The 26,030-nt window shown below is 37.4% G+C and overlaps 2 protein-coding genes and 3 long non-coding RNA genes across 15 annotated transcripts; 3 read left to right on the top strand and 2 right to left on the bottom strand.

Moving 5' to 3' along the window:
* Nucleotides 1-1,911: 1,911 nt before the first annotated feature.
* Nucleotides 1,912-3,469, top strand: LOC112174077. Its single transcript, XR_002925834.2, has 3 exons — nucleotides 1,912-2,312; nucleotides 2,383-2,433; nucleotides 3,288-3,469. It is a non-coding gene; the product is annotated as an uncharacterized LOC112174077 (long non-coding RNA).
* Nucleotides 3,470-5,086: 1,617 nt separating this feature from the next.
* On the bottom strand, nucleotides 5,087-8,850 carry LOC112169665. Of its 11 annotated transcripts, XR_002924802.2 has the most exons (8): nucleotides 8,295-8,845; nucleotides 7,601-7,790; nucleotides 7,378-7,417; nucleotides 7,177-7,263; nucleotides 6,577-6,654; nucleotides 5,965-6,391; nucleotides 5,605-5,668; nucleotides 5,087-5,497 (listed from the first exon to the last, which is right to left on the bottom strand). It is a non-coding gene; the product is annotated as an uncharacterized LOC112169665 (long non-coding RNA). The 11 variants fall into 11 exon arrangements; XR_002924798.2 differs by having other exon boundaries at nucleotides 5,605-6,391; nucleotides 8,295-8,850; XR_002924799.2 differs by having other exon boundaries at nucleotides 5,087-5,668; nucleotides 8,295-8,843.
* Nucleotides 8,851-9,439: 589 nt separating this feature from the next.
* LOC112171345 (vacuolar protein sorting-associated protein 2 homolog 3-like) lies at nucleotides 9,440-10,986 on the bottom strand. Its single transcript, XM_024308542.1, has 5 exons — nucleotides 10,908-10,986; nucleotides 9,988-10,022; nucleotides 9,853-9,894; nucleotides 9,626-9,730; nucleotides 9,440-9,526 (listed from the first exon to the last, which is right to left on the bottom strand). Exons 1-5 carry the CDS (start codon nucleotides 10,984-10,986, stop codon nucleotides 9,440-9,442), a joined length of 348 nt encoding a protein of 115 aa, XP_024164310.1.
* Nucleotides 10,987-14,150: 3,164 nt separating this feature from the next.
* Nucleotides 14,151-19,430, top strand: LOC121050172. The gene is made up of 4 exons (XR_005802245.1): nucleotides 14,151-14,169; nucleotides 14,664-14,735; nucleotides 19,119-19,316; nucleotides 19,404-19,430. It is a non-coding gene; the product is annotated as an uncharacterized LOC121050172 (long non-coding RNA).
* Nucleotides 19,431-22,993: 3,563 nt separating this feature from the next.
* LOC121049858 lies at nucleotides 22,994-23,753 on the top strand. The gene is made up of 3 exons (XM_040508134.1): nucleotides 22,994-23,115; nucleotides 23,199-23,300; nucleotides 23,430-23,753. The coding sequence occupies exons 1-3, from the start codon at nucleotides 23,008-23,010 to the stop codon at nucleotides 23,529-23,531; spliced, it is 312 nt and encodes a 103-aa protein (XP_040364068.1). The 5' UTR covers nucleotides 22,994-23,007; the 3' UTR covers nucleotides 23,532-23,753.
* Nucleotides 23,754-26,030: the final 2,277 nt, after the last annotated feature.

The raw sequence follows: 26,030 nt of genomic DNA on the forward strand, positions 1-26,030 counted from the left end.
CCTCGTTGAGGAGTTGGAGAAAAATCTCCTTGCTTTCTGCCAAACATATTAATCAGACCACAGTTTTATTGTTTCTCGTCGTATGATTACTACATGTTGGGGGGAAAATTTGAGTTTGGAGTGGGGTTTGGCACCACAGATATGGTGGGAAACTTACCGCTCAATTATTTTAGGGTCATACAACAGTTTTATTCTTAAATGTCTTCTGAACTAGTTCATTATACCATATCAGACGACGGGTTTTATAAAAGCGACGTACAAAAAAATAAAAATCAATCAGACGACAGAAAACTATGATGTGTCGTCTGAGAGGTGTCGTCTGATTCAATTTTTGTAGTAGTGTACGTCATGTAATATACCCAAAAAGATGAGGTAGGGTATACATGTGGTATGCAAAAAGGATGACCTAGCATTACTTTAGATATTGTACTCTTACCCCTCTAAAATTCAAACATGAATCACAATCATGGCTTGCTGATTTCAAAATTATGCACAAGCTTACCAAACTTCCAATTCTACAATGTTCGACTCAGGGGCGGCCCTGAAGATGTTCATGTGGTGTGGTCGCACTTAACCACGGGTTTTCGGAGGCCTCCAAGTTTTGAATATATATATATATATATATATATATCTATGTGTGTGTGTGTGTCTATATATCAGGGCCCTTCTAGTAAGGGATCCCTTTTTTTGGTTTTTTATAAGGATAGGCATTAGACCAACTTTTCGATCATATTTTCACATCTTAACTGTTCAGTTTTTAGGTCCTAATGTATAGATCACTTCTGCAAATTTTCAGCCAATTTGATGATCGTTAAGGCATCCAAAACTGCAATTTATCATTATAAACACGAACGGTTCCGGTTCGACAGATTTGGTCCGTTCGTGTAAATTGCAGTTTTTCATGCCTTAACGATCACCAATTTATATATATAGACATATATATGTCTATATATATGTGTGTGTGTGTGTAATATATATATATATATATATATATGTCTATATATATATATATAGACATATATATATATATATATATATATATATATCTATATATATGTGTGTGTGTGTGTAATATATTTGTTTGGACAAACATATGTAGAAGTGTTTTTGCGCGGTAAAATTCTCTGTCTTTTCTTCCTTGTCTAGTTGTCCCTGGTTCAAATCTTCCCATATCCTTTTACTTTTGTTTTTTTAAGTAGGTCGGTTACTGAAACAACGGTTTGTCTACGGCAAACTAACTGAAAACCTCCTCCAAAACTTTGTTCCTACTTTTCTCTAAATCTCTGAAAGTATTTCATATATATTCTTCGATCCACCATGTTTATTTTAAAATTTTCATTCTTGTTTAATTTACCATTGTTCTTATTTTTTATTTTTTTGTGCATGTAATTGTTAATCTATTGAATTGTGAAGTTTATTATCATTATAAATGTATTTGGAGCTATAATCTCGTGTTTGACATTATTCAAGACTTTCTTAGTTATCTTGCTTGTAGACCCCCGTATTCTTTTTATTTTATTTATTGATTATTTTAATTTATCGTATAACGTATGAAACTACGTATTCGTAAGGTATATAAGTTTTCGCGCTTAGGTTAAGACTTTGAGGCCATTTTAAAGGATTAAGAATTTAGAGAAAATCCAATTTGGGTCTAGGAAACTATTTTTAAAAGTATCGAGGCTTAGGACAAGCCCGGAAAATTTTCCCGAAAGGATTCGGTGAAGTGTCGGAGAAATAAGGGTGTTTGGTGTTGTATTTTCGGATTGGGCTTGAGGAAATTAAGAGAAAACTGATAATGGAACAGCCCAAGCCCATTTGGCCCAAAAGGAGGGGCAAATCGGACTTTTCACAATTAAAGTTGGGAGAGGTATAAAAGCAAAACTTTCCTCTCAAACCCTAGCCACTTCCCTCATTTTCCTTCACCTCTCTCTCTCTCTAGCCGAGACCCTCTCTCTCTACCCGGTCGCCGGAAATCGCCGCCGGCGCCGTCGCCGGAATCCGGATTTCAACCAAAATTTCCAGATTTTCTCCTCTTCCTTCCCTCTTTCCATTTCTCTAACCAAAATCATGAAATTTAGCCATTTAATCCCCCAAAAACCCTAGAACCCGAAGCTAAAATTGGGGCTTTTGTGATTTCTTCTTTCCAAGCTCAAATCAAGGTATTTTCCATCCTAATCTAGCCTATATTCCTTCGATCTATACATCTTTCTTCCTAAATCCGAGTTTTTGATTTGGGTTTGTGATTTTGTTTGCATGAACCCGATTTCTCCTTGAACCATGAAGCTAGGCTATGGGTTTGGCAAGGATTTTTGGTAAGGATCTATCCATGCAACCTTATTTTCGAGTTTTTGGTTGAGATGTTGATTATGGACGGATTTGTAGGTGAAGAAGGCCAAGGAGAAGGAATATGATGTGATTTTTGAAGAAGAAAGGGTAAGGAATGGGTTTTGGACAAACCCTAGAATTTTTGGAATTTATTTGGTTGATTTGGTTTTTGTTGAGCTATTTTTGTTGTTGGAAAAATTGTGAAATTAGGGATTTGAGGATGGTTTAATTGGTAGGATTTTATTAGCATGATTTTCAAAGTGTTGGAATTTTGTGATTGAAGATTTGGTGAATATTGTTGTGTAGTGTTGGCCAAAAGAAAAAGAAAAGGAAGAAGAAAAGAAATGGATTTGTTTTTGGAAGAAAAGGAAAATAAAGAAAATGGTAAAAATTGGATTAAAGGAGGTTTTACGGTGGTAAAGTGGTAAAAAAGTGAAGATGGTGAAAGTAAAGGTAAATTCGGTAAAAAGGAGGTAAAAGTAAAAGTGTGGAGGTAAAAATCATGGTAAAAGTGAAAAGGTGAAAAAGGAGAAGTAAATGGGTAGAAGTAAAAGTAAAACTTTATTTATAATTATTTATTTATTTGTTTTTAATAAATAAGAATTATTTACTTATTTATTTTTAATAAATAATAAATAATGGTAAATAAAGGATCACTTGGTCAAAAAGTCAGAAGTCAAAGTCAAAAGTCCAAAAGTCAACTCCGAGAGTTGACCATGGTTGACCGACCTCGTAAAACGTGAGGATCGACTCAACTTTGGTTGCTCGGATTGGCGAAAGTTTTGCGGAGCGATAAGGACGTTTTCCTTTTTAAGAAAGAAGTTAGTTTCCCAAATTGGTAAAGGTTGAAAGAAATAATTAATGGCCTCATTGAAATAAAAAGGATTTAGTATGCGCGATTACTTTAAAGTTGATCATGATGTTTACCTGGATAATTACTTACCAACTAAGTAATGGTTTAGGAAACACGATCGTTAAGAAAGTTTAAGCGGGAAGCAGCAGAGTGTGGAATACGCCGGCATATTCCAGGTAGGGTGAGCTGTCCCTTCCTTGTTAGAGGCTTTTCGATATATGTGGAATGCTCTAGTAAAATATTATGTTGCCTGCAAGTATGTTTTTGGTTGTTCATTAGTCGATGCCTCGTGATACATGTGTTTTCAGAACGGATAATTGTGGATTGCGAAAACCGAGGCTAGACTTGCATGTTGAGATACTGTACCCTTTTGTATGTTTGTGTTTGTGACCTGAAAGTGAATGGGACCTAGACGCGTAGATTCCTAGGGATCCCACGGTGTCGATAACCGTGAACCTCCGGAGGGGGCTGTGCTCCTATGTTTGTCGAGGAAAGGTGAGTACAGACAGTGAACCAGTCATAGGAGACTCAGAGCCAGGAAATGGACACTTTCGCTACTTGTAGTCACAAGGACTACAGAGTAGTTGGCTGGTTCTCGAACTCAGGACGAACCAGGTCGGTCACCGATTTATTTTGGTTTAGTGGGCAGGTAAGTATCTCGGAGCTCCAAATTGTGTGAAGCATGCTGCATATGATTTCCTGAAACGAAACAACTGTGATTGTTTTTGTTTGCATTTGTTTTACTTGATTTTACAAATGCGTGCGACCTATATTCTAGTAGCTATGTTTTACCTATTAGATTTCAAACCTAACTAAGGTTGGGTCGGCCCCTATTGGGCTAGCGAGGACGAAATGCTCACCCCTACATTTCAGGTTACAACGAGGTCATTCCGGACGATTTGGATTAGAAGTGGGTCGTTGGCCGAGTCCGTGTGTTGCTGTTCCTGTTGCTTGAAGTTCTTCCCTTGTGGTATTCCATCGTTCTACTCGTTTTTCATTTCATGTTGAACTCTGTGAGGTCCGCCTACCTGGGAGCGCGCCTCACCCCTTGTTTTATTGTTATTGTTGAACTCCTTTCATTTCGGTTATGATGTAAGCCCTAAGGCATCACAGTGCACTTGCCCACTTTATTTTGTTGGTTTTCCAGACTTGTTGATTTAAGTGTTGGGTTGTTGACTTAAAGTCCTTATTTAAAAGTTTTTTTGGTTTCCCTTTTTCTAAAAATTGTGTTTTCAAAAGGCCTTGTAGTATTAAGTCGGTAGGTGCACGGTACGTCTACTACGTATCGAGCTCCTATTGGCTTAATATTACGGCGCTGTGGTATACCCATTCGGGTCGCTACATTGCTCTTTCAAGGATAATTTTTATTTGTTGAATGATTTTGTCATAATATTTGCTTTGTTATATTGTTTTTTTTTTTTTTAACTCATTATGCAATGAACATAAAACCTTGATCAAATTTTTGCATTAAGCCTCTGAGTTCTCAGGACCGGTCTTTAAGGACTCATGTTACCAGTTTGAGGACTCATGTCACTACTGCAGAAATTGAATCAGACTACGGCTAAAAACTGTCGTCTGATAGGGAGGCTGTTGTCATATATCTCGGTGACGTCTGATGAAGGCCGATTTTGAGAACTGTCGTCTGAAGGGCTCGGCATATCTGTCGACAGGCTTTCGACAGCGTTAACTGTTGTGTGAACTTTACTCAGACGACCGGCAACTTTAGCAACCGTTGTGTGATTGCGATTAAGTGGTCGCTTTATTTTATGCTCATTGTGTGAATTTTATTCAGATGACAGTTTTTATTTTATAGCCGTCGTGGCTATTGTATACATTCGACAATTCTTTTGACAGAAAGTGTGGTGTGAAGACTAACAATTAAACATATTTGTGCTTTGAGACAACACGTTGTGCTATAAAATCTTGGACAATACTTTTCATTTATTCTTGTTGTCTAATTGTTACAAAGTTCTAAACAATCAAATTAACTCAAATCCCACCATATACAAAATGTATTCAGTAAATTGATATCAGTGAAAGAGTCAACAAATTCATTTCCTCCAGGGATATGAAATACTATAAGTTGAAACCAGAAAACCAAAAGCTACTTGTGGATGAGCATAACACATTAGTCGTTTGAACTCGGTGGTGGCACCTCCCCAAACTGCAGCACCCTGTCTATGTACAGTGGCCAAATAAGTCCCCACTGGCAACCACTGCAAAAAGCTTTCAACCCAGCACTCTTAAGTAAATACAACAATTCATTGTCAAAATGTTGATATAAGACAGATTGGTCATCTCTGATATACATGTAATCGTCTGGTGCAATTCAATGAAAAATAAGTCAAAATATAAAACGAACCAGGAACAGCTCAAAAAGAATGTATAGGTTACAAAACCAACAACAAACGTCAAGGATAACAAACCTGGAGGGTGGTATCTAAAGAACAGGAAAAGTGTATTATCCACTGCAAGAACAACATCATTAACCTGCACAACAGAAGAACTCTCTTAAATATAAATTCATAACTTATACATGCAGTGAAGTACATATATACACTCAAATATCAGGTTTGCATACGAGTACTAAAATGTTTAGCGAAAAAACTACCTATGGGGAGTCTCAAAGTACATAAAAATGTCACTAAAAAACAATCTACAAGAATCTAAACAACTCAAAATTTCTTCTTTTTTTTTTTCTTTCATTCTGCCTTCTACCATTTACTAGACTCATTGGACTGAATTATGAATTCCATTTATAGTCATAACAATATGTGTAGACTCACTACTAGAAATTTCCCCATTCCACACCAATGTGAATTAGTCTCCTTTGTCTCAATACACACTGATAAGAGTGGTTAATCTCATTTCCCACTATGCAGCCACTAAAGAAGAATCAGTCCCCTCTATAGCAGGTGCTATTGGGGCATTACACACCAATAATTTAACAGTGTCATACCTTTAACCAAGGCAAAATTACATCTCAATTAGTGCCAAAGCAACCATTATCAGTGTAATGGTGGTTTTGGAATGTCACTGATATCAGTGGCAAATTTATGAAGCTGGATTAAAAAAATAAGGTGCCAACTGGCACCTCTACATTAATGTACTGTATACTGTATTTTAAAAAGTATCAAACTACACAAACTAAAAAATTACAGATAAACCCATCACTCTTCCTCCCCAAGGCTGCAACCCTTCCTTACGGATAACCTGCAAGATAAAATTTGTATTTAGTTTTTATTCTAACAATTATATAAAAAAAGTGCTATACATTAATGCTCATAATATAGGCTATGGTAGCAAAGAAGACAAGCATAAACCAGATGCAGTATGTTTATCAACCAGACAAGGATAAATCAGATGCAGTATAGATGCATATCAAATTATGGAAGTACCTCTGTTGTTCAAGGAGGCTCATGGCAGTACATAAATCATATATCATCGAAGAAGTCTCCTGTCAGTAGCAGCTGCAACTGCATTATAATGCAAATATGAAATGGTCAAAAAAACAAACAAGCATGTTTAGTTATTGCTTGTTTAGTTATTTAGAATCAAGCTATCAGGAAGAGAGTGAGCAAAAAGGCAAGAGTCCTTAAATTATGGTACAGAAATATATATTTTTCCCAACTCTTAAATCTTGAGGAATTAGTATACTTTCTCCGAATCACAAAAATGGCAATCTCTTTCTGGTAAGATTGAACAGAAAATGTCATCTCTAATACCAAGTCTTACCAAAAGTGCCTGACATAATCTAGTCCATTACTCAATTGGTTTTTGGTGTCAACCAAAACAGAAACAATGAGAATGACAATGAAAACTTTCACTCATGATCCTACTGAAAACAAGTCAAAAAAAAAGGAAAACTTGAGCAAATCATAGTAAAATTTCAATATATAAACAATACAAAGAATCAGTAAAACGCCATCCAAATCATAAAGTCCTTAAGTGAAACATGTATAGAAATTAAAATAAATGTAGAAAGTGAACTAAGAGACCTGAGCAGTGCAGGACCGTAAGACTTTGCTGGAGTCAATTGAAGTTGCTTCAATTATCTCTTCATATTTAACATCGACCCCTGCACACTACAATTAACTAATTTAACTATATCAACAAGGTCCTCACACAAAAGCACAATAATTTAGAAATCTTGTATTACTAGCATTTTATTTCCAGGGTAATATAAGCAAGACTCATACCAAGTAGAAGGCTTCAGCAGCTTCAAACAATCTTGGACCCCTGTAGCAAGAAGAATTAAAGGATAAGAAATGAATCAACAACAGTAGAAATACACAGTATGGGCTTTAGTATTGGAACTATTAGGCCATTACATTGGGGATGAGGATTTGTACACTATATCTATGAAAACTTCAGTAACCGTTAAGTTTGGAGGATAATTGTAATAATGCATCAGTAGATAACCTTCCGATTTGCTTCTATTTACTTCATAGTTCATACACAGAGAACTTCTCAAAAAGATATTAGCCACAGCAAGCAATGTTTGATCACACATTTTCACTTGTCAGGCTTTCCTTGGAATCACAAATATGGCAAGGTGAAATGTCTTTCCCTTGCGTGTGAAGACAAGATATGCAACCCCTGGTTTTCATCTCTGCCAAGGATCCCAACAAAGCAAAATTAAATATCGTTCAGCTATGCCCTACAGCTTCCTTGATATGAGAACTAACTAAGCTAGTTTATTAAAGTAAATGAAAAAACTAAAACAAGGTCAAGGAATTAATTTTAGCGTGATTGAAGAGTTTTGTACGAAATACATGCTAGTTCAACCATTTAACCAAACCCACCATTAGCTTTATTCTACAAATAGCATTGCCTAACCCCCTCAATTCAGTGTATAAACTACATACAAACCGCAAACTACATCCACTATATCCGAATAAGCTTCAAGTAGAACAAGCTTCAACATTTACATGCACAAAGAACAGTTTGATTCATTTCACAATGCAGAAGCATATTAATCCAAAATGCATATTAACAATCCAAAACCCAGAAAAATAAAGATCCAAATTTAACCATAAATATCAAAAAGCATCAAAACTTAATCAAAGCAGAATGACCCGTTTCAACGACCCGAGGCAAGAAACCGAACCCGTACCCGTACCCGAAAGCCCGTCCCGACAAGAATGAACATTCTGGAACTGATCGACATCGAGCTTTTGTTGATGATCCCAACGGTGAAGTAAATACTATCGGCCGGCGGCAAATCGACCCTGATCTCATCCACGACGAACCAAAAGAACAATCTTTGTACCTGAATGCCCTTCAGATTCGGATCGCGCCGTAGCTCAGCTTTCCGGTGATGCGGCTCTCGTAGTACACCAAGTACTCGAACTGAATATAGCACGATTTCTCCAAAACGACGACGAATCGGCCATCCCTAGCTGACAAGTGATGGGAGACGATCTTATCCTTACTGAAACAGTCACCCAGAAGATTGAAAACACTAAGAGGAGAGAGATCGAAAATTAGAAGAAGAGGAGGAAAAAGTAGATCTTGTTTAGGAATGGAGACGGAGACGGAGACGGAGACGGAGACGGAGAGGGAGATGATCGATGGGAGAAACCTGCAGATCGAGATTTGGTTTGAACTCCGAAGGGTTGAAGGGGTTATATTGAAGAAAGGTTTCCCTCATCGTTCGATCAGCTCTTTCATCACGAATCCGACGGCTAAAAATGATTGTCAAAACAATGATAACTGACGCACGTCAGCTCTACTACCGTGTTTGACACCAATATCAATGGGTTCAGTTATAAATTAATCACAAATATATGCACTTCCTCACTTACCCACTGTTGTACAGTGTGAACAAAATTCATCCCACCAATAATTCACATCAGTGGCTTACTATTTCCATTTCCCACTAATAATTTTTAGTGGCTACTAGTTAGTCCCTATTGGGGAAATTTCTAGTAGTGACTGTTTCTGAAATTCATGTATCACCTTTGCTCGCTTTGCCGGAGCTTTTGTTACAACATGATGAGCTTGTTACTCAATAAGCTTAATTTCACTCACTAGGACAATGGGAAGTAATATGGAAAGTAAAAGTAACATTTTCTTGGACTTTATTTACAAGGGAAAAGAAATTGTTTAACAAAAAGATTATAAAAAAAAAAAAAAAGATAACTGATGGCTCAACATGAGTGATGAATGATGACAAGGCTTCTTTCAGACTAATGCTTCTTATTGGAGCCAGTTTTAACATCTTGCAACATATTGTTACGTAAAAGTTATAACAGCAAACTAAATTAGTCCAACCTTATTCATAGTTGCCATTGCCTTACTAGCACCTTTCATGCCAACAACAACTGATGACTGGGCGTGCATTGCCTACAAGAGGAATATAAATTTTACTAAGAGCACAACAGACCAGGAGAAAAAATTGAATTCGGATGAATCTCATATAAAGATATAGAGTTGACAGTTGACTTGTGTATGAGTTGCTATTGCTCTCATTTGAGAGCTACTTCCTTGCAAGTTAGATATATGTTGCCTAAGCCTAATTAGCTGCTTGGCCAGTATTTTAGTTGCTGCCTGCATAATTCAACGAAAAAGACTTAACCATATACAAATCATCTATGTATGACAAAATGCAATTTGCGGTCATTGAGTATTCTTGGACTGATGATAATAATCGAATACAACACAGAAAATACCTCATTTCCTATTTTAGCAGTTCTCTTTATCTCAGCAACTTCCTGACAGGACAGTAAAATATATTCAATCTAAAGACAATTAAACTAAAAAACTGTTAACCAAGTAAGAGTGTCTACTGGAAGCTTCTGACATACTTCTAATTGCAATGCTCCAATTTTCTTCTTTATCCCTGTAGCAAAATGGGGAAGGAAAAGTAAATATGAGGATCAAATTGATTCCATTACATGCCCATTTGTTCTAATAGAGCACTATCATGAAGCCAATTAAACAATCTACAATGCAATATCCAATATGTATTGTTTGTCATTACAACCCTCCAATTCATATAGTCTAATTCTTTTGTTAGAAAAGTCTTCTGCAACGAGATAGTCTACAAGTATAATTTACAATAATATGAATCTAGAAGCATGTTTGCTCCAAGAAGATAAAGAATTTATTTAAATAAAATTTATAATGCAAGTTGTATATACAAGACGAGAAGTTAATGGAAAACTAGATTCCTCGCTTTGGCCAACTCTACGTAAAACAAAGGGTAGCAAAATCACAAATTTACAAGCCATTCAAACAAAACGTGATCTTTAATTGTTCTTTCCATCATGATGGAATAGTAGCCTCACACAGACAGACAACTTTATGCATATAAGAAATAATGTAAGGCTTAAGAAACTCCAAATACCTGTGAAAAAAGAGGTGCTTGGCTTCTTTTGGCAGCTTGCATTTGGACATAGTACTACTTGAACTCAACCGGGTAGATTCTACCAAGATCCACCATGTCCTCTTCATCATGCTGCAAAAGAAAATAGTTTTCTTATAGGCCAGTATCACTTAAATAATTGGTTTCAACAACCATACACACATATGGATCTCTTTTAATTGTGCACAGAATCCCCATTTCCGTAGATTCCGATCACAACCTCCCTGAAAACAATCAATCTCCACAAAATCCAAAACGCAAATTCAAGACGAATTGAAGAAAACCAAACACTAAAGATTGGATTTTGAAACTGAACAGATTAGGGGAAATCAAAAATTGAGAGAAAGATGAAGTAGATACCTGGTTGGAGACCTCGAAGAGCACCTATGTTTTGAGGATCGAATTGAGCCAAGCTCTCATCCTCGTCCTCTGATATCATAATGCTGGTGGCCAGAGATTGAAAAACCTGTAAAGCTCTTCAAAGCTGAGGCCACTAGCATGCTCCAAAACCTTCCACGTCTTGTCGGCGTATTTCAGATCCACCACCACTCTGTGCTTGAATCTAGAAATTCCTCTTCTTCTAGTTACTCATCGATTCTTCAATTTAATTCCTCTTATTCGAAAAATCTCACAAAACCTAGGTGTCAATCTTGGCCTGAAATCCAAGGCCTTCTCCCCCAGATTGTCGTAGTCAATGACTGAGTGGAGGAATCACCTATAGGGCAGACTCTCGAAGTAGATCGAGGTGGGTGAGATCTTCTTCCCGCTGGAGGTGTAGTAACCATGGGTCAAGTGACAGTCGGAGGGGAGCCCATGATGCGGTCGTGGGGATGGAACATAGCGGTGTAGTAGCGGTTGCCGGGCATGCCTTCAAATCGACGGAGAGGATGACGACCTCTTGGATTATGGTCATTGATGGCCTTGAGGGGCTGGTCCCGAAGATGGTGAGGGAGTACAGCCTATGCCATGACGATGTCAATCGAAGAGTGAAGCCCGACAATTGGTTAGAGAGACTGGTTTTGGTTTGAAAGTGAAGCCCGAGCGAAGAGTGAGGTTTTGGTTTTTGGGAGAAGCTGTCGAGAGTGACGAGCTTTGGGTCTATGTCAAGACTCGAGAGAGAGTGAGGCGCTGTTGAGAAAGTGAGGAATGAGCTTTGGGTTTTTTGTTATTTTTTTTTACTTAAGTGTTGGGATTTCAAGCCTGGTTATATCAATTTGGACAAGCTCTACCAATTTAGACAATGACTCACACAATAGAATTTTATAAAAAAATGTGGTCTAAATGCAGCTATTTAAAATTGTAATTTATCTTCTATCAATTTGACTTCCCTCATTGGGGAGTTGGAGAAAAATGATGGTGGGAAATCTCCTTCCTTTCTGCCAAACATATTATTCAGACCACAGTTTTATTTTTTCTCGTCGTATGATTAATACATGTTGGGAGAAAATTAATTTTGGGTTTGAGATGGGGTTTGGCACCACAAACATGGTGGGAAACTTGCCGCTCAATTTTTTTAGGGTCATACAATAGTTTTATCCTTAAACGTCTTCTGAACTAGTTCATACTTCCATATCAGATGACGGATTTTATAAAAATGACGTCCAAAAAAAAAATCAATCAGACGACAGAAAACTATGATGCGTCTTCTGAGAGGTGTCGATTGATTCAATTTTTGTAGTAGTGTGTTACCACTTTGAGGACTAATATTACTATTTTGATGACTAATATGGTAAACTACGAAAATTTGCCACTTTAATGACTCATGTTACCACTTTGAGGACTAATATTACTATTTTGAGGACTCATGTGGTAACTAAGAAAATTCACCACTTTAAAGACTCATGTTACTACTTTAAGGACTAATCACTATGCCAAAAACTGCATCACACTACACTTTTTAGACAACGAAAAAAAAATTTCCGTTGTGTGATCATTGAAACTGCTTCACACAACAGGTTTAATGAGATTGGCGTTGTATAAGGAGGTCGTTCATAAATTTTTTTGGGTCCAAGATTATTGTACAACAGTTTTAAGGATTTTTCTGTTGTCTGAATGTAAAAAAAATTTCCCGCTCACCTTGCTTAAATTTGGGTCGAAATTTTGACTCACCTTGCACAACAGTATTGTTGTATATGTTGTATGAGAGTAAGTTGCAAAATAACATACAACGCATTTTTTTGTTTCCGTTGTGCAAGTTTGGAAGAAAATCACATGTACCCCAAAATGTGAGTGAGTATCGCAAAAAGGCCAATATTTGAGTGAAATGTTGTTACACGATAGTAAGCTCCTACAACGGAATGACTTATTTTTGTTGTGTGAATGTGCGATGGTAATCCTAGGCGGGAAAAATGAGTTTGTGATTTGTACTGGGCGGGAGATTTGCTAATCATGGATCTCTAAGCTGAAGTTTCATTGTATATTATCAGACAACCAAAATGATTTTGTGTGTTGTCTGAATTGGTTATACAAATAAAAAACTAAACTTAAACGCACTTTGTCTACCACACTGACAAGAATTAATAGCTAGGGCATACATATTGTCTCCCATCTTCAACAAAACAGCAAAACTTAAATGTACTTGGCCGTTTTCAACACTGGTGTAGCTAGTCTTCGACAAACACCTGAAAACTCATATCTCAAAGCAAAACCCCGCCGTGTTCTTCTCTTTACGGATCGAACCCATCTTCATCTCCAAACCCATCTTCTTCTCATAACCCATCTTCTTAGAACACCATCTTCTGAAAACACGGGATTAGGGTTTTCAATTTGGGGATTTGGAGGAGGAGGAAAAGGGGGGAAGGGGGAGTTAAATCTGGATGAAGAAGATGAGGAGGAAGACGAAGACTCAACAATAACAATAACAAGAACAACGAGCTGGGTTACTTGGAACAGTAGCGGAAGAAGATCATCGTCGATATCTCTGCCCGAGGTGGTCTGTTTGTCAAGGTAAAGTTTGGAATTGGGAAAAAATACTTGAGCTGCATGTGTTTGCATTCTATTTTTGTTCCGTTTAGGAATTTGGGGTGAGTGCGACTTCCTTAATTGGTACTGCATGTGCAATCGTTCATATTCTTCTCTTTGGTTGTTCTAACTTTACCTTGTTAGATGATTGTCAAGTCCTCCGATTTCTGTCAGGTGTTAAAGAGATGGGTATATTTTCAAATGTAAATGTTAGTTGTCCAAAAGTGGGTGCCATCTTTGTTTGGTGAAAGACCATTCTTTTTACTCTGTTAATTCTTGGTAGATTATACTTATTTGATCGTTTTGTTAATTGGTTTGTGGACTTTGTGGTTAGTAGTTGTTTATTGAATTGTTGGTGAAATCTTTTCTTTATTATGTTTTGTATGAACAACCTGGTTGTAATTTAGATATTCTTGTTGTCTGTAGGTACTTAGTAAATCTTCTTGAGTGGAAACCTATGTATGTGTGTGCATTGAATGAAACAAGTTTACATTTTTTTGTTGTTCTGAAGTTGGTTTTGGTTTTCGAGTTGCAAGGAGGAATCGAAGTTCTAAGAACAACAAATCTGGGTCGAAATTTGCTTCTGATTCTAAATGTGGATGTTGAAAGAAAATCGAATGTCAATGCTGTAGGATACCATTCCCATTTTGTTGAACTTCAGGTGTGTTTTTTTGGCTCAAGGATTATTCGTATTATGAGCTCAAATTGCAGTTCGTTTTGTAATGTATACTACACTGTTTGAGAGCAAAAGAACTGAACTTTTTTAGAGGTAGACTTATGAGAGTGAAACTGGTTTTCCTGTTTTTTTTTTTTACATATAGTAATTAAGTTAAAAGTATAAATAAACCGCCTTATGTTCTGTTCTTGTAATCAAGATACCTAATTGAAGTACATAGTAATGTGAACTGGTCAATGAGGGTGGCTTATATGTTGAGTTTTTTTCCCACTTTTGACAATGTGAATAACTTTGATAAGGCATTGAGTTTTGGTGAAGTATTGATGTAGGCATTTCAGTTCTCTATTAATTTAGTCTGGATATGCTTTTGGTTTATACAAAACAAGAGTATTTAATTTTGAAGGTCCGCCTTAAATTCTCGGCTCCATGTTTTGGTTTTGGTTTTGGTTTTGCTTTTAACCACTGCTTTTGTTGTATAGGGTTTTATCCATTAGAGTTGGGAGATTGAAGCTAGCTAGAGTTAAGCAAGAGTATTGCTGGGAGCTTAACTGGTAAGGTTTTCTGTCAAAAATGATTCTTTGTATTCTTTATATCATTCATAAAAAATGGTTGTGAATAACTGATCTATGTTGTTTGCTTATTGAAATAGGCTGCTTTATCTCTGTGTGGGCAGTAAGCTTTTATAGAAAACAATAAAATATTACATCAAACGAAGTGTGGAGCATGTTTATTAGTTGGGAAAATGTTGTCCAAACATTTTGGTATGGTTTGACTTGGTGTCTTATGGTTATGCATTGATCTGCATTTACCATGATTAATTAATGCATTTTGAATGTATAAGACAGGTAGGCTACTAGAAGTTTATTAAAAGAGATGCATTTCATCATATCCATATATTTATGCTAATTGTTGTTTATATCATGTATTGACTGAACTAATTTGATGTTGAGTACCTATATATTTCTGAGCACTGTTAAGGTACTTTTTGAATGAATTTTTGGTCGAACAATTTTGTTTTTTACTTCTCTGACATGTAAATTGGTTTATATAGATGCTTTGCTTAGTCACTCGATATCGGAGTATATATAAATGCAAATTGCTGTCTTTTTTAAATGGTTTGGTAAATGTAGGTCTGGTTTGTGTTATAAATTAGTTTCGTGTAATATAGATGGATAGGTCATGGATGCATGCTGATAGGAGGTCTTATGAATATAAGCTAGGAGTGAAGGAGTTTTGTCAGTTTGCTGTTGATAATGCTAGAGACCCTAATCGCATTTGTTGTCCTTGCACAAAATGTGGAAATGTGAAAGACTTTTCTGCACAAGTGATATAGGATCACTTGTTTCTGAATGGGATAGACGTAGGTTATGATAAATGGACAGAACATGGGGAGGTTGTGGTAGAGTCAGAATCAGATAGTGATATTGATAGCGCAGAGACAGAGGGTGTTGAATCTGAATCTGTGGAGGGTAATGTGGGGGCAGATTATGAAGTACAATTAGATAGTGATGTGGAGTTGGAAGGCAATGAGAATGATGAGCTTTCAACTGATTGTAATGAATTCAGGCAGTTTGTAGAAGATGCCAACAAACCCTTATACCCGGGTTACAATAGGCACACAAAGATGAATGTGTTGGTTAGGCTTTACAACTTAAAAGCGAAGCATGGTATGAGTGATGCAGCATACTCTGACTGGTTGATTGCCTTTGCTGAATTTCTGCCCATAGGAAACGAGATACCTGCCTCTGTGTACGAGGCAAAGAAGACTTTGAGTGCATTGGGAATGAATTACACCAAAATACACGCTTGCCCGAATGACTGTATTCTATATAGAAAACAGTATGCTGATGAAATGTGTTGTCCTACATGTGGTATTTCTAGGTGGGAAGTCTGCAAAAACAAAAAAGAAAGGGAGGGAGTACCTGCAAAAGTGTTATGGTACTTTCCACCGATTCCTAGGTTCAAAAGAATGTTTCAATCAATTGAAACATCGAAGAGTTTAACTTGGCATGCCACCAACAGAAACAAGGATGGCTTAATTCGGCATCCTGCAGATTCTACGTCTTGGAAGTTGGTAGATGATAAATGGCCAGATTTGGTAGTGAGCCAAGAAACCTATGGCTTGCATTGTCATCAGATGGGTTCAATCCCCATAGTTCCTTAAGTAGCAAGTATAGTTGTTGGCCCGTTATTTTGGTAACCTATAATCTGCCTCCATGGTTGGTAATGAAGAGGAAACACATGATGCTGACCTTATTGATATCAGGCCCTAAACAACCGGGAAACGACATTGATGTTTACCTTGAACCGTTAATAGATGACTTGAAGCTGTTATGGGAAGGGGTGAATGGAGTTTACGATGCCATTAAGAATGAAAATTTTACCCTTAGGGCTTTACTGTTCTAGACAATCAATGATTTTCCAGCTTATGGTAACCTTTCAGGAAGTATAGTGAAAGGCTATAATGCATGTCCTATTTGCCTTGATAAAACAGAACCTACAAGGCTAGTTCATGGAGGAAAGATGGCCTACACCATTCATCAGCGGTTTTTAGGAAGACACCATCCTTATCGAAAGCTAAGGGCTGCTTTCAATAACCAGCCAGAACATGCAACAGCTCCAGTGCCATTGAGTGGAGAAGAATTGTTGAGGAGGTTGGAGGAGGAAGTTCCACAGTGGCCGTTTGGAAAAAAAAAACCTCCTCCTACTTATAGGGGTGCTGAGGATGAAACCAGGCCATGTTGGAAGAAGAAGTCGATATTCTTTGAGCTTAAATATTGGAAGTATCTCCCTGTTAGGCACTGCCTTGATGTCATGCACATTGAAAAAATGTGTGTGATAGTCTAATAGGGACGTTGTTGAACATTCCCGGAAAAACCAAGGACGGACTGAAAACTCGTTTGGATTTGGCGGAAATGGGTATAAGGCAACAGCTGCACCCAAATCTAGATGGTCCGAAAAAGAAGCGCTTGCCATTGGCAAGCTGGAACCTAACAGTAGATGAGAAAAAATGTATGTGTGGATCATTTCATGGCATGAAGGTTCCTGAAAACTATTGTTCAAACATTTCGAGCCTTGTTTCAATAGATGATTTGAGGCTGACTGGACTTAAGTCCCATGATTGTCATGCCTTAATGCAACAGCTACTCCCAATTGCTATCCGAGGGGTGTTGGAAAAACCGGTCAGAGTTGCAGTAATCAGGCTTTGCCTTTTTTTTAATGAAATTTGCAGCAAGACTATAGATGCTTCAAGGCTTCCAAAAATACAAAGTAATCTGGTCGAAACTTTGTGTGAGCTTGAGAAGTATTTTCCGCCATCTTTCTTCGACATAATGGTTCATTTAACAGTCCACTTGGTTAGAGAAGTTGAACTATGTGGACCGATTTGTTTTCGATGGATGTACCCTTTCGAAAGGTATATGAAGGTGTGCAAGGGGTATGTTAGAAGTGAAAGGCATCCGGAAGGGTGCATTGCTGAGTGTTATATAGCTGAAGAGGCGATTGAGTTCTTAGCTGAACTTCTCCTTGATGACAAGACTGTTGGCATCCCAAAAGAAAAATACATAGTTGACAAGCCTACCTCTGGTGCAACTGTTGAGTCAGTTTATGGCAAAGAATTTCAGCAAGCTCATCTATGCGGGCTTCAAAACACTGATGAATTTAGAAGCTACTTTTTGTAAGTCAATCATTAAATTCTGTTTTTTACAGTTTTGTTTATTTTGTTGTTCTAATGCTTATACACTTAACACTTTACAAATATTCTTGTAGGGAACACATGGAGCATTTGAAGAGGGAATTTCCCAAGTACAAAAAGAATAAAAAATGGCTGCTGGACAAACAAAACATGACTTTTGGCCAGTGGGTGAAGGAGAGGGTAAGTATTCTCCATTTCTTGTATATAATTGTAGCTAGAAATGTTTTGGATGATTTGAGCACAGAAATGTTGACTGTTATATTTTATTTTGTAGGTTGAATCACAGCTTGCAGAACCAGGTTGTGACATCCCAGAGATTGTGAGGTGGCTAGCAGATGAACCAAGCAATGAAGTCCCGAAGTTTAGTGGTTACCAAATAGGGGGGGTGCAATATAACACTAAGTTTCGCGATGATCTTCGGTCGACACAAAGCAGTGGGGTTTATTTGGTTGCCAAAACACCTCAAGTAGCTACTGCTAGGGACAAAAACCTTATTACTGAAGACATGAGCTTCTATGGGGTGATTGTCGAAATATGGGAGCTTGACTATGGTCATTTTAGGGTTCCTATTTTTAAGTGTGATTGGGTAGAGAATCAGAAGGGTGTTAGAGTAGATGATCTTGGGTTCACTTTGGTTAATCTGAATAGGAAAGGTTATCTAAACGATAGTTTTGTTTTAGGAAAAAGTGTGGAGCAAATATTTTAAGTTGAAGACCCTGTAGATCGTAGGTGGCATGTTGTGGTGAGAGTCCCAAAAAGAGACTACCATGAATCTGTTGAGTATGATGATGTTGGGGACACCATTCTTTCTCACCCCCCCATCGCAACTACGATGCCTACTATTCAGTCACTTGATAACTATCCGGATGAGGAGCCAATGGGTTATAGGCGTGCAGGGGATGAGGATATAGTAGTTGAGGGAGAGTAGTTCACATAGTAGTATTCATGTAATTTATAATTGTCATGCGTAAAGGATATTTGGCTAACTAAATGTGTGTTCAACGTTGGTTATTTTCTGTTAAGTTTAATGTACCAAGTTAAAGTTTATGTTATTTTAATTACTCTTACTTTCTGCTTCAATTTGTGTTAAGTGTTTGTTATTTTAATTACTCTTATTCTCTGCACTAATTATGTGTAGTAATATGTGTTAAAGTGTGTTATTTTAAACACTTGCAGATTTATGTACTAATATGTGTTAAGTGTTTGTTTTGCTGTACTAATGGGGCTAACATTTGTGTAGATAATGGCGGGATCACAATCTGCTAGTGTATCGAAGAAGACAAAGTCGAAGGAAAAACGTTCGAAGCATAAGAAGACCAAGTCTTTGAAGTCACCAACAACATCTTCATTTTCTGATGGATCTCACTCAAAGAAGGGAAAGTCCAAAAAGAAAGAAGTTGAACCAACCGGGGGACTAAAGTTGCTGAAGCGGCATGCGGTGACTATGTCACGCATTACAAGCCGCAAGAATCGTATTCAGAAGAAGGTTGTTTTATTTAACCGAAAAGGGACCCCTTGTGGGAAGGTGGCTAAGCAAATGCAAAGCTACATTGGTGTATTGGCAAGAAGGAAGGTACCGATAATAAGGGAAAACTGGAAAGCGCAACTGATGAAGAGAAGAACAAAATCTGGCAACGTGTTCAGGTATACAAATCAGTCTTAGTTTTATTAAGAATTAAAGGTGCAGTTAGTTAGTTTGATATAATAGTGTTCATTATATTGTTTCAATTTTTCGCTATTTTCTGAACCTTGAACTGATATTTAGCAACGAAACACACACAGGTTCCATTTTTGATTGGTCCTGAAGCTAAAAAATTGGTCTTGGAATCTGCTGCAACGAAGTGGAGGCAATTCAAGTCTCTACTTACTTCCAAGTACATTATCCCCTATTTGGATGACCATGAAGCCTTGCGATATCCTCCGGATGATTATCCTTTCATCCTTGCTGACCATTGGACAGAATTTGTGAAAATGCGGACGAAGGCCTCATTCTTGGTATAAATGTACTTCTACTAAAATCATTTACTTGTACAAATATCAAATGCAGTTATGTATATATAGACTTCTCATTTAACTAAGTATCCTTATTTTGCAGGAAAAGCGTCGTGAGCAACAAGAGAGGCGCAGCTTGAATAAGTATTCACATAGAATGTCCCGTAAGGGATATGCAGGGTTGGAGGATGAGTTGGTTAGTGAAACTGTTTTCTACCTTACTAGTGTGGAGTTTACACCATGTGTAATGCATGCATTAACTATTTCACTTTGTAGGCTACCGGAATGAGTGACGAAGAAGTTGATAGGGCCACTTTGTGGATAAAAGGACGGCAAACAAAGGATGGCAGTTTCAAGGATGAGGAGTCAAAAAGGACTGCTGAAAAGATAGTAAGTCCAATATAGAAAGCCTATTATGTATGTATAAGGTTTCTGAACATGATATGTAATGATATTTCCTACTCTAAACTCTCAGGCAAACTTGAAGAGAAAGGTTGCTAGTGGAGAACTAAATGCTGAAGGAACAAATGATGTCTTGACATTGGCTTTGGGGACTCCAGAGCATGGGGGAAGAGTGCATGGAATAGGAGGTTTTGTCACTCCCTCTACTTACTTCCACCTCCCTAAACGTAGAAAGGAGAGCATAGAAGCTACTGTCAGAGTTAGTGTGCAGAAAATATTGTTAGAGGAGAGAGAGAAGATAGTAGAGGAGGCAAGGGAGAGGATAATTGAGGAAGCGAAAGAAAAAATACTTGCAGATGAGCGGGCTATGTGGGAGGCCAAGTTTGCTGCACTTGAAGCAAAGGTAAATGGAAAAGAAGGTGCAACTTTTCATCTACATGCATCTGGCCAAGGAAGTTGCTCAAGGACAGTAGATGAGATTGCTCAAGAATCGGATAAAGCTCCGTTGGAAGAAGTAGCAAACATTGTGGATAGAACTAAAATTCGGAGCATTTTTGAAGCAATGGAAAACAAAACCCTCATACATAAAAGGAAACGGACAAAGATCGCTAAGGAAGGTAGGTTGGATAAACGTCCTTGCTCCAACAGAGGTAATGAGTTTCCCAAGTTGGTTGAGAAAGCAGTTGTCAACCGTGAGGATGTCACTGAGGCTGTTGAAGAAAATGTCAATCTGACCAAGGAGCCGGAGAATGAGGAGGGGGTAGAATACGTGGATTTGACGATGTGTCCACCCACATCAAAGGTAATTTGGTCTTACTTAACGCCAATAATGAACTGGAAAAGATCAAAGTTTAATTATCAAAGCTAAACCAGTCGGTCATTTCATCATTTTTCAAAAAAACTGTACTTGTTTTACTCTCAGTTTTTGGTAGCTTAAAGGCGAATCTTCAATGATCATTTTGAACTTGGTTTCGAGAAAAACGGAGTTGAAGTGAGTTCATTATGCTATTTTTAAGTTACTGCACTGTTTCAGAATTTCATTGCGAATAGCATGAAACTCTGGAAAATAGTATCTTTGAATGTCTACTTGAAATCTGGAAAGTTGTGCTGCAAATCGAAGAAACAATAGTTGGTGGTGAATAACTGTTATTCCTGTTTCCAATTTTTTGAAACTGTCTCAAGCTTACAGGTTATTGTTACAAACAGCTATAAATCTTGTTTTTTTTTTGTCTACATTTTAGTCAAAGGTAGCTGAGGTTGAATGCAAGTTGGCAATAGGTTCTGTTGAACATATTGTTGCTTGTGCCACTGTTATGGAGTGCGAGGATCCTTCCCAACTTGTTCATGGCACTCCACTAGGGGATGGCAATGTGCGCGTTTCTATATATGTCGCGCTTGAGGAGAAAGCAAAAGTGCCATTTCCTGTGAAAGATGAAATTGAAACAGTGAAGCAGGCTATGGGGAATTGGATAGCATGGCCTAAACACCTAGTCATAAAATCACATCTCAAGGTAAAAACTCAGTCTAATTCAATCTATAGATACTTTGGTAACATTCAATTGTTTATAGAAATTCACATAACTTTAGATTTGTAGCATATATTTATGATATATAGCTCACATTTATTTTCTTATTGTAGATAAACCTCCCAAGGATAGTGCTGAAAAGAAGAAGAAAAGGAAAGAAATAGGGGAAGAAGACTCGGAGATTGAATTTGGCTTCGCTAAATTGGCACCATCATTACCAGCTTCATTGAAGATGTTATGTTTGTGGGGTGAAGATGCATTCAAAGATGGGCATACAATCAGCTTCTACATGTAGCCTGAAGTGTTTGGATTTTCTCGCAAGACTTATATATTGGGAAAAGATGTTCGGCGACTGGCAAGCATGAGGGAATTAACTGGAACATGCATTGTAGTGTACTAGAGGTAGAAAATATGCAGTACTGTTATTATATTTATATATATATATATATATATATTATTATTTTTTCTTTCTCCCCAATGCCTTGATAAGAAATGCAGTTGCTGAAACTTACTGACTTGGTGTAAATGTTTGTTGCCTTGATAAGAAATGCAGTTGCTGAAACTTACTTTGTGTAAATGTTTGTTGCCTTGATAAGAAATGCAGTTGCTTAAACTTACTGACTTGGTGTAAATGTTTGTTGCCTTGATAAGAAATGCAGTTGCTGAAACTTACTTTGTGTAAATGTTTGTTGCCTTGATAAGAAATGCAGTTGCTGAAACTTGCATTGTGTAAATGTTTGTTATCAGGTAACTCTATGATCAGTTGAAGGCTTATAAAATGCTTGACATGGTTGCATTTGTTGACCCTTCACTTGTTGGTGCTGTGGGGTGTGGGAATGGAACTGTCAGGGCCCAACACATCAAAGAAAGGCTTGCAACTGCTAAACCAGGACAGATGTTCATGTTGCCATTTAACTCGGGGTAAGTTCACGAAGGTTTGCAAACTTTCATAATTAAGTAACTTGTGTCAGAAAAAAAAATTTAGTGTTCAGGATATATGACATTTTGCATGCATGTAGTGATCATTGGACTTTGACACTTGTTGATCCGGACAAACAAACCGCCTATTTTATGGACCCGCTAAAAAGATGCTTACCCACAGGAGATTGGATGTCTATCGTGGAAACGTGAGTCACTGGTTTATATATTGATCACACATGCCTCAATTTTATAAAATCTGTTGAATACACTTGTTGTTTCCTTTCCTATATGGCAGAAGTATCGATTATATTGTTGTTTTGGTGTAGTGCTATGCGTATGTATAATGCTGAAAAGAAAAAGCAAGGCCGGAGTTCAGTCCAATGGAAAAATTTGGCTGTAAGATTCACTACTTCTGATTTTCAGAAAACAATATTTCATTTTGTCCGATTTCACTTCTTGAGTCATTTGATTGTGTTTAGGGCATTCCTCCCCAACCTAGCAACAAGGAGTGTGGATACTTTATCATGCGATACATGAGAGATATCATTGAGGATAAAGACATGTCATTGTTTCCTATGAAGGTATCGACATATATATAGCTATAAATATAGTAACTAGACTCAATTTTTCAGAACTTTGTTATTATGTCCATGCCTTATTCACCAAAAAATTTGGTTACTAATCCTTTTGATATAATAAACTGATTTCAGTGGGAGAGGAGAGGCAGCAGCCAATACACCCAAGCAGATATTGATCAAGTGCGAAATGAGTGGGGAAAGTTTGTTGTCAACACATATGTGCATGAGCCTTGAAGTAGTGCACTTGTTGCTGGTACAATTTTGATAAGGAAAGCATCTTTTTTGTGCTTCTCTGCTGGTACATTATTGTCACGCACCATGTGGCATGTTTTGGAACAATACATATATGTGTATCAGCTTTTTGATGTCCCAAGTAGATGGGCATGCACTAGAATGCTTTTCTTGTTTAAAATGTTGGCTTTCTTATTTGGAAATGCACCTCTTTTGCTTTTGAAGTTTAAAGTATTGGTTAGATTACTCATTTGATGGTTTCCAATATTCGTGTTTGATGGAGTACTGTTCATTTGGTAAACAATCTAATTCAGGAATGGGTTGTTCAAATGATCACACAACAGAATATATATAATGTCGACTGCCCGTTGTCTGAATGGCCGAAAATGGGGCAGAAATTGATTGCCATGATTCATATCACACATCGGTTCTTAACAAATCAGTGTATTATAATTTCTACTCACACAACAGAAGCAACTAAAGTCAGTTGTCCTAAACATTAATCATTCAACAGAAGCAATTAACTCTGTTGTCCAAAAACTAAATCACACAACAGTTGCAATTGAACTCTGTTGTCCAAAAACTAAATCAGACAACAGTTGCAATTGAACTCCGTTGTCCCAAATGTTGATCATACAACAGATATAGTCCAAGCACTGAAGTTTGAGGATCAATCAGACAACACAAAAAATAAAAGTATGTTGTCTGATATGCTTAACATACAACAGTTTGAAACCAAGCACTGTTGTCTGAAGGCAGCGCTTCAACTGCTGCGCAGCTGCGCATGGCATTTGCCGAGCCATCTGTCGAGCCATCACACAACAGTTATAACACATACCTGTTGCCTGTTTGTTTATCAGACAACTGTGTTCCACCATTGTCTGAATTTTCAACAGACAACGGCTCGCTCTACAACGGTGGCACTCCAAATCAGACAACAGTTTCTGTCTGTCGTCTGATAAGGATTTTGGCATAGTGAATATTACTATTTTGAGGACTCATTTGATCACTTTTAAGGCAATTGTATGCATGTCATACGTTAACAAATTGTAGAATTTTCTCACTAAAGTATATGTAAGTCGAGTTTTTGATAGTTGTAATTGGCCTGCAATTAAATTATATATGGAGCCTATGATCCCTCTCTTTTCACTTCAGTCCTGTCAACACTCTATTTACATAACTCCATGATTAATCTTCTGTTTCCAAGTTTGATTGATCGAGTTCACTATATTCAAATGAGTTCATTTGCATTTTGGGACCAAAAACTTCTCATGAGAAACTATTCATTAGAAAAAGGACCATTTTTGAAGATTCATATTAGAATTAACTACTAATTAAATACGCTTGGATCAGATTTTTTTTTTCCTGGCAAGAGAGAAGTATATTAAAAACGAAACAAACATACAGGGAAAGAAAAAGAATAAAACTTACACTTGGATCAGATTGAGCATACTACAAATTGTGGATTTATTTATATATAACTCTTGCCAAACAGCACTCGCATGTTATGTTGCACGACTAATCACGTACAATTGAACACTGATAATAACATAACAGGTTTGGCATGGATATAACTCGATCGCTATGCATGCATTAATTATATATTACAGATCAAGAGTCGATTCCCAAAAACCAATGTTCATATATATAAGAGTACTGGAACGAAGAGGAATGGAGTACCAAACCAGGCGGGTGCAGTTGTACGTGGTAAATTAGCTATAGTTGCAGCTGCAGTTGATCACAAGCAGGGAATTGGGAAGGACATGTTGGCTTGATTGCTAGCTTCAATCTTTTGTATATAAGAGCAAAAATCTTGCGTTTGATGGCTCCTCTAACAGGAGGAACACGACGCCTCTTTCCTTCTGCCGCCCTTCTCGACACTGCTAATTGCGACTCCACAGCCATCATCATCTTGATCCCCTCCACCTCCGCCATCATGAGTAGTACTGCATGCATGTGTATATGTCTTTGTGTCTGTGATTGAGAGAAAGAGAGAGAAAAAGTCTCTCTACAAGATTGATGGGAAGAGTGGCTAGCTAGGTGGCTGCATGAGGTATGTAATATATTTTGGTGGAGATTGGAAGAGTATGAAGTTAGGAACCTTCGTCCCACTTTCATGCACTATAATGTGGCTTTCACGCATAGTTCACAATGGGGGGCAATGGCAGTTCACTATTTTGTTGGTTAGTCGGTCGTATATTGTACCACTTGAACTTGTGTCAATGTGGCATGGCAGCTGCGCGCATTGAATGAATGATAAGTACAAACAGGTCAAAGATTTGAGAGCACTATTCTTGCCTCCTCCTTATGCAAATACTTTTTTCTTTGGAATACTTGAATTAAAATAAGAAAATTAATTTTGACACTCCACCTATTTTACACTTGCATTTCACTTTTAAATTTTAACTATAAAAATAATTGAGTGAAAGTTGTAAGAGTATATATGACGTACAAGATAGAGTGTCAAAAGTAGCACAATAATAAAGAGCACTATATTTGTTC

This window comes from Rosa chinensis, chromosome 6, assembly GCF_002994745.2.
Source record: "Rosa chinensis cultivar Old Blush chromosome 6, RchiOBHm-V2, whole genome shotgun sequence".
Classification (NCBI taxonomy): domain Eukaryota; kingdom Viridiplantae; phylum Streptophyta; class Magnoliopsida; order Rosales; family Rosaceae; genus Rosa; species Rosa chinensis.

What these genes read in the sequence shown, in the direction of transcription:
- LOC112171345 (XM_024308542.1), bottom strand. Translation starts at nt 10,986, where the DNA reads ATGATATCAGAGGACGAGGATGAGAGCTTGGCTCAATTCGATCCTCAA. An exon ending in TTGGAGCATTGCAATTAGAA is followed by an intron (nt 9,895 to 9,987) that starts GTATGTCAGAAG and finishes CTGTCCTGTCAG; the next exon opens with GAAGTTGCTGAGATAAAGAG. An exon ending in CTGCTAAAATAGGAAATGAG is followed by an intron (nt 9,731 to 9,852) that starts GTATTTTCTGTG and finishes TGAATTATGCAG; the next exon opens with GCAGCAACTAAAATACTGGC.
- LOC121049858 (XM_040508134.1), top strand. Translation starts at nt 23,008, where the DNA reads ATGGCAGAAGTATCGATTATATTGTTGTTTTGGTGTAGTGCTATGCGT. An exon ending in TCCAATGGAAAAATTTGGCT is followed by an intron (nt 23,116 to 23,198) that starts GTAAGATTCACT and finishes GATTGTGTTTAG; the next exon opens with GGCATTCCTCCCCAACCTAG. An exon ending in TGTCATTGTTTCCTATGAAG is followed by an intron (nt 23,301 to 23,429) that starts GTATCGACATAT and finishes AACTGATTTCAG; the next exon opens with TGGGAGAGGAGAGGCAGCAG.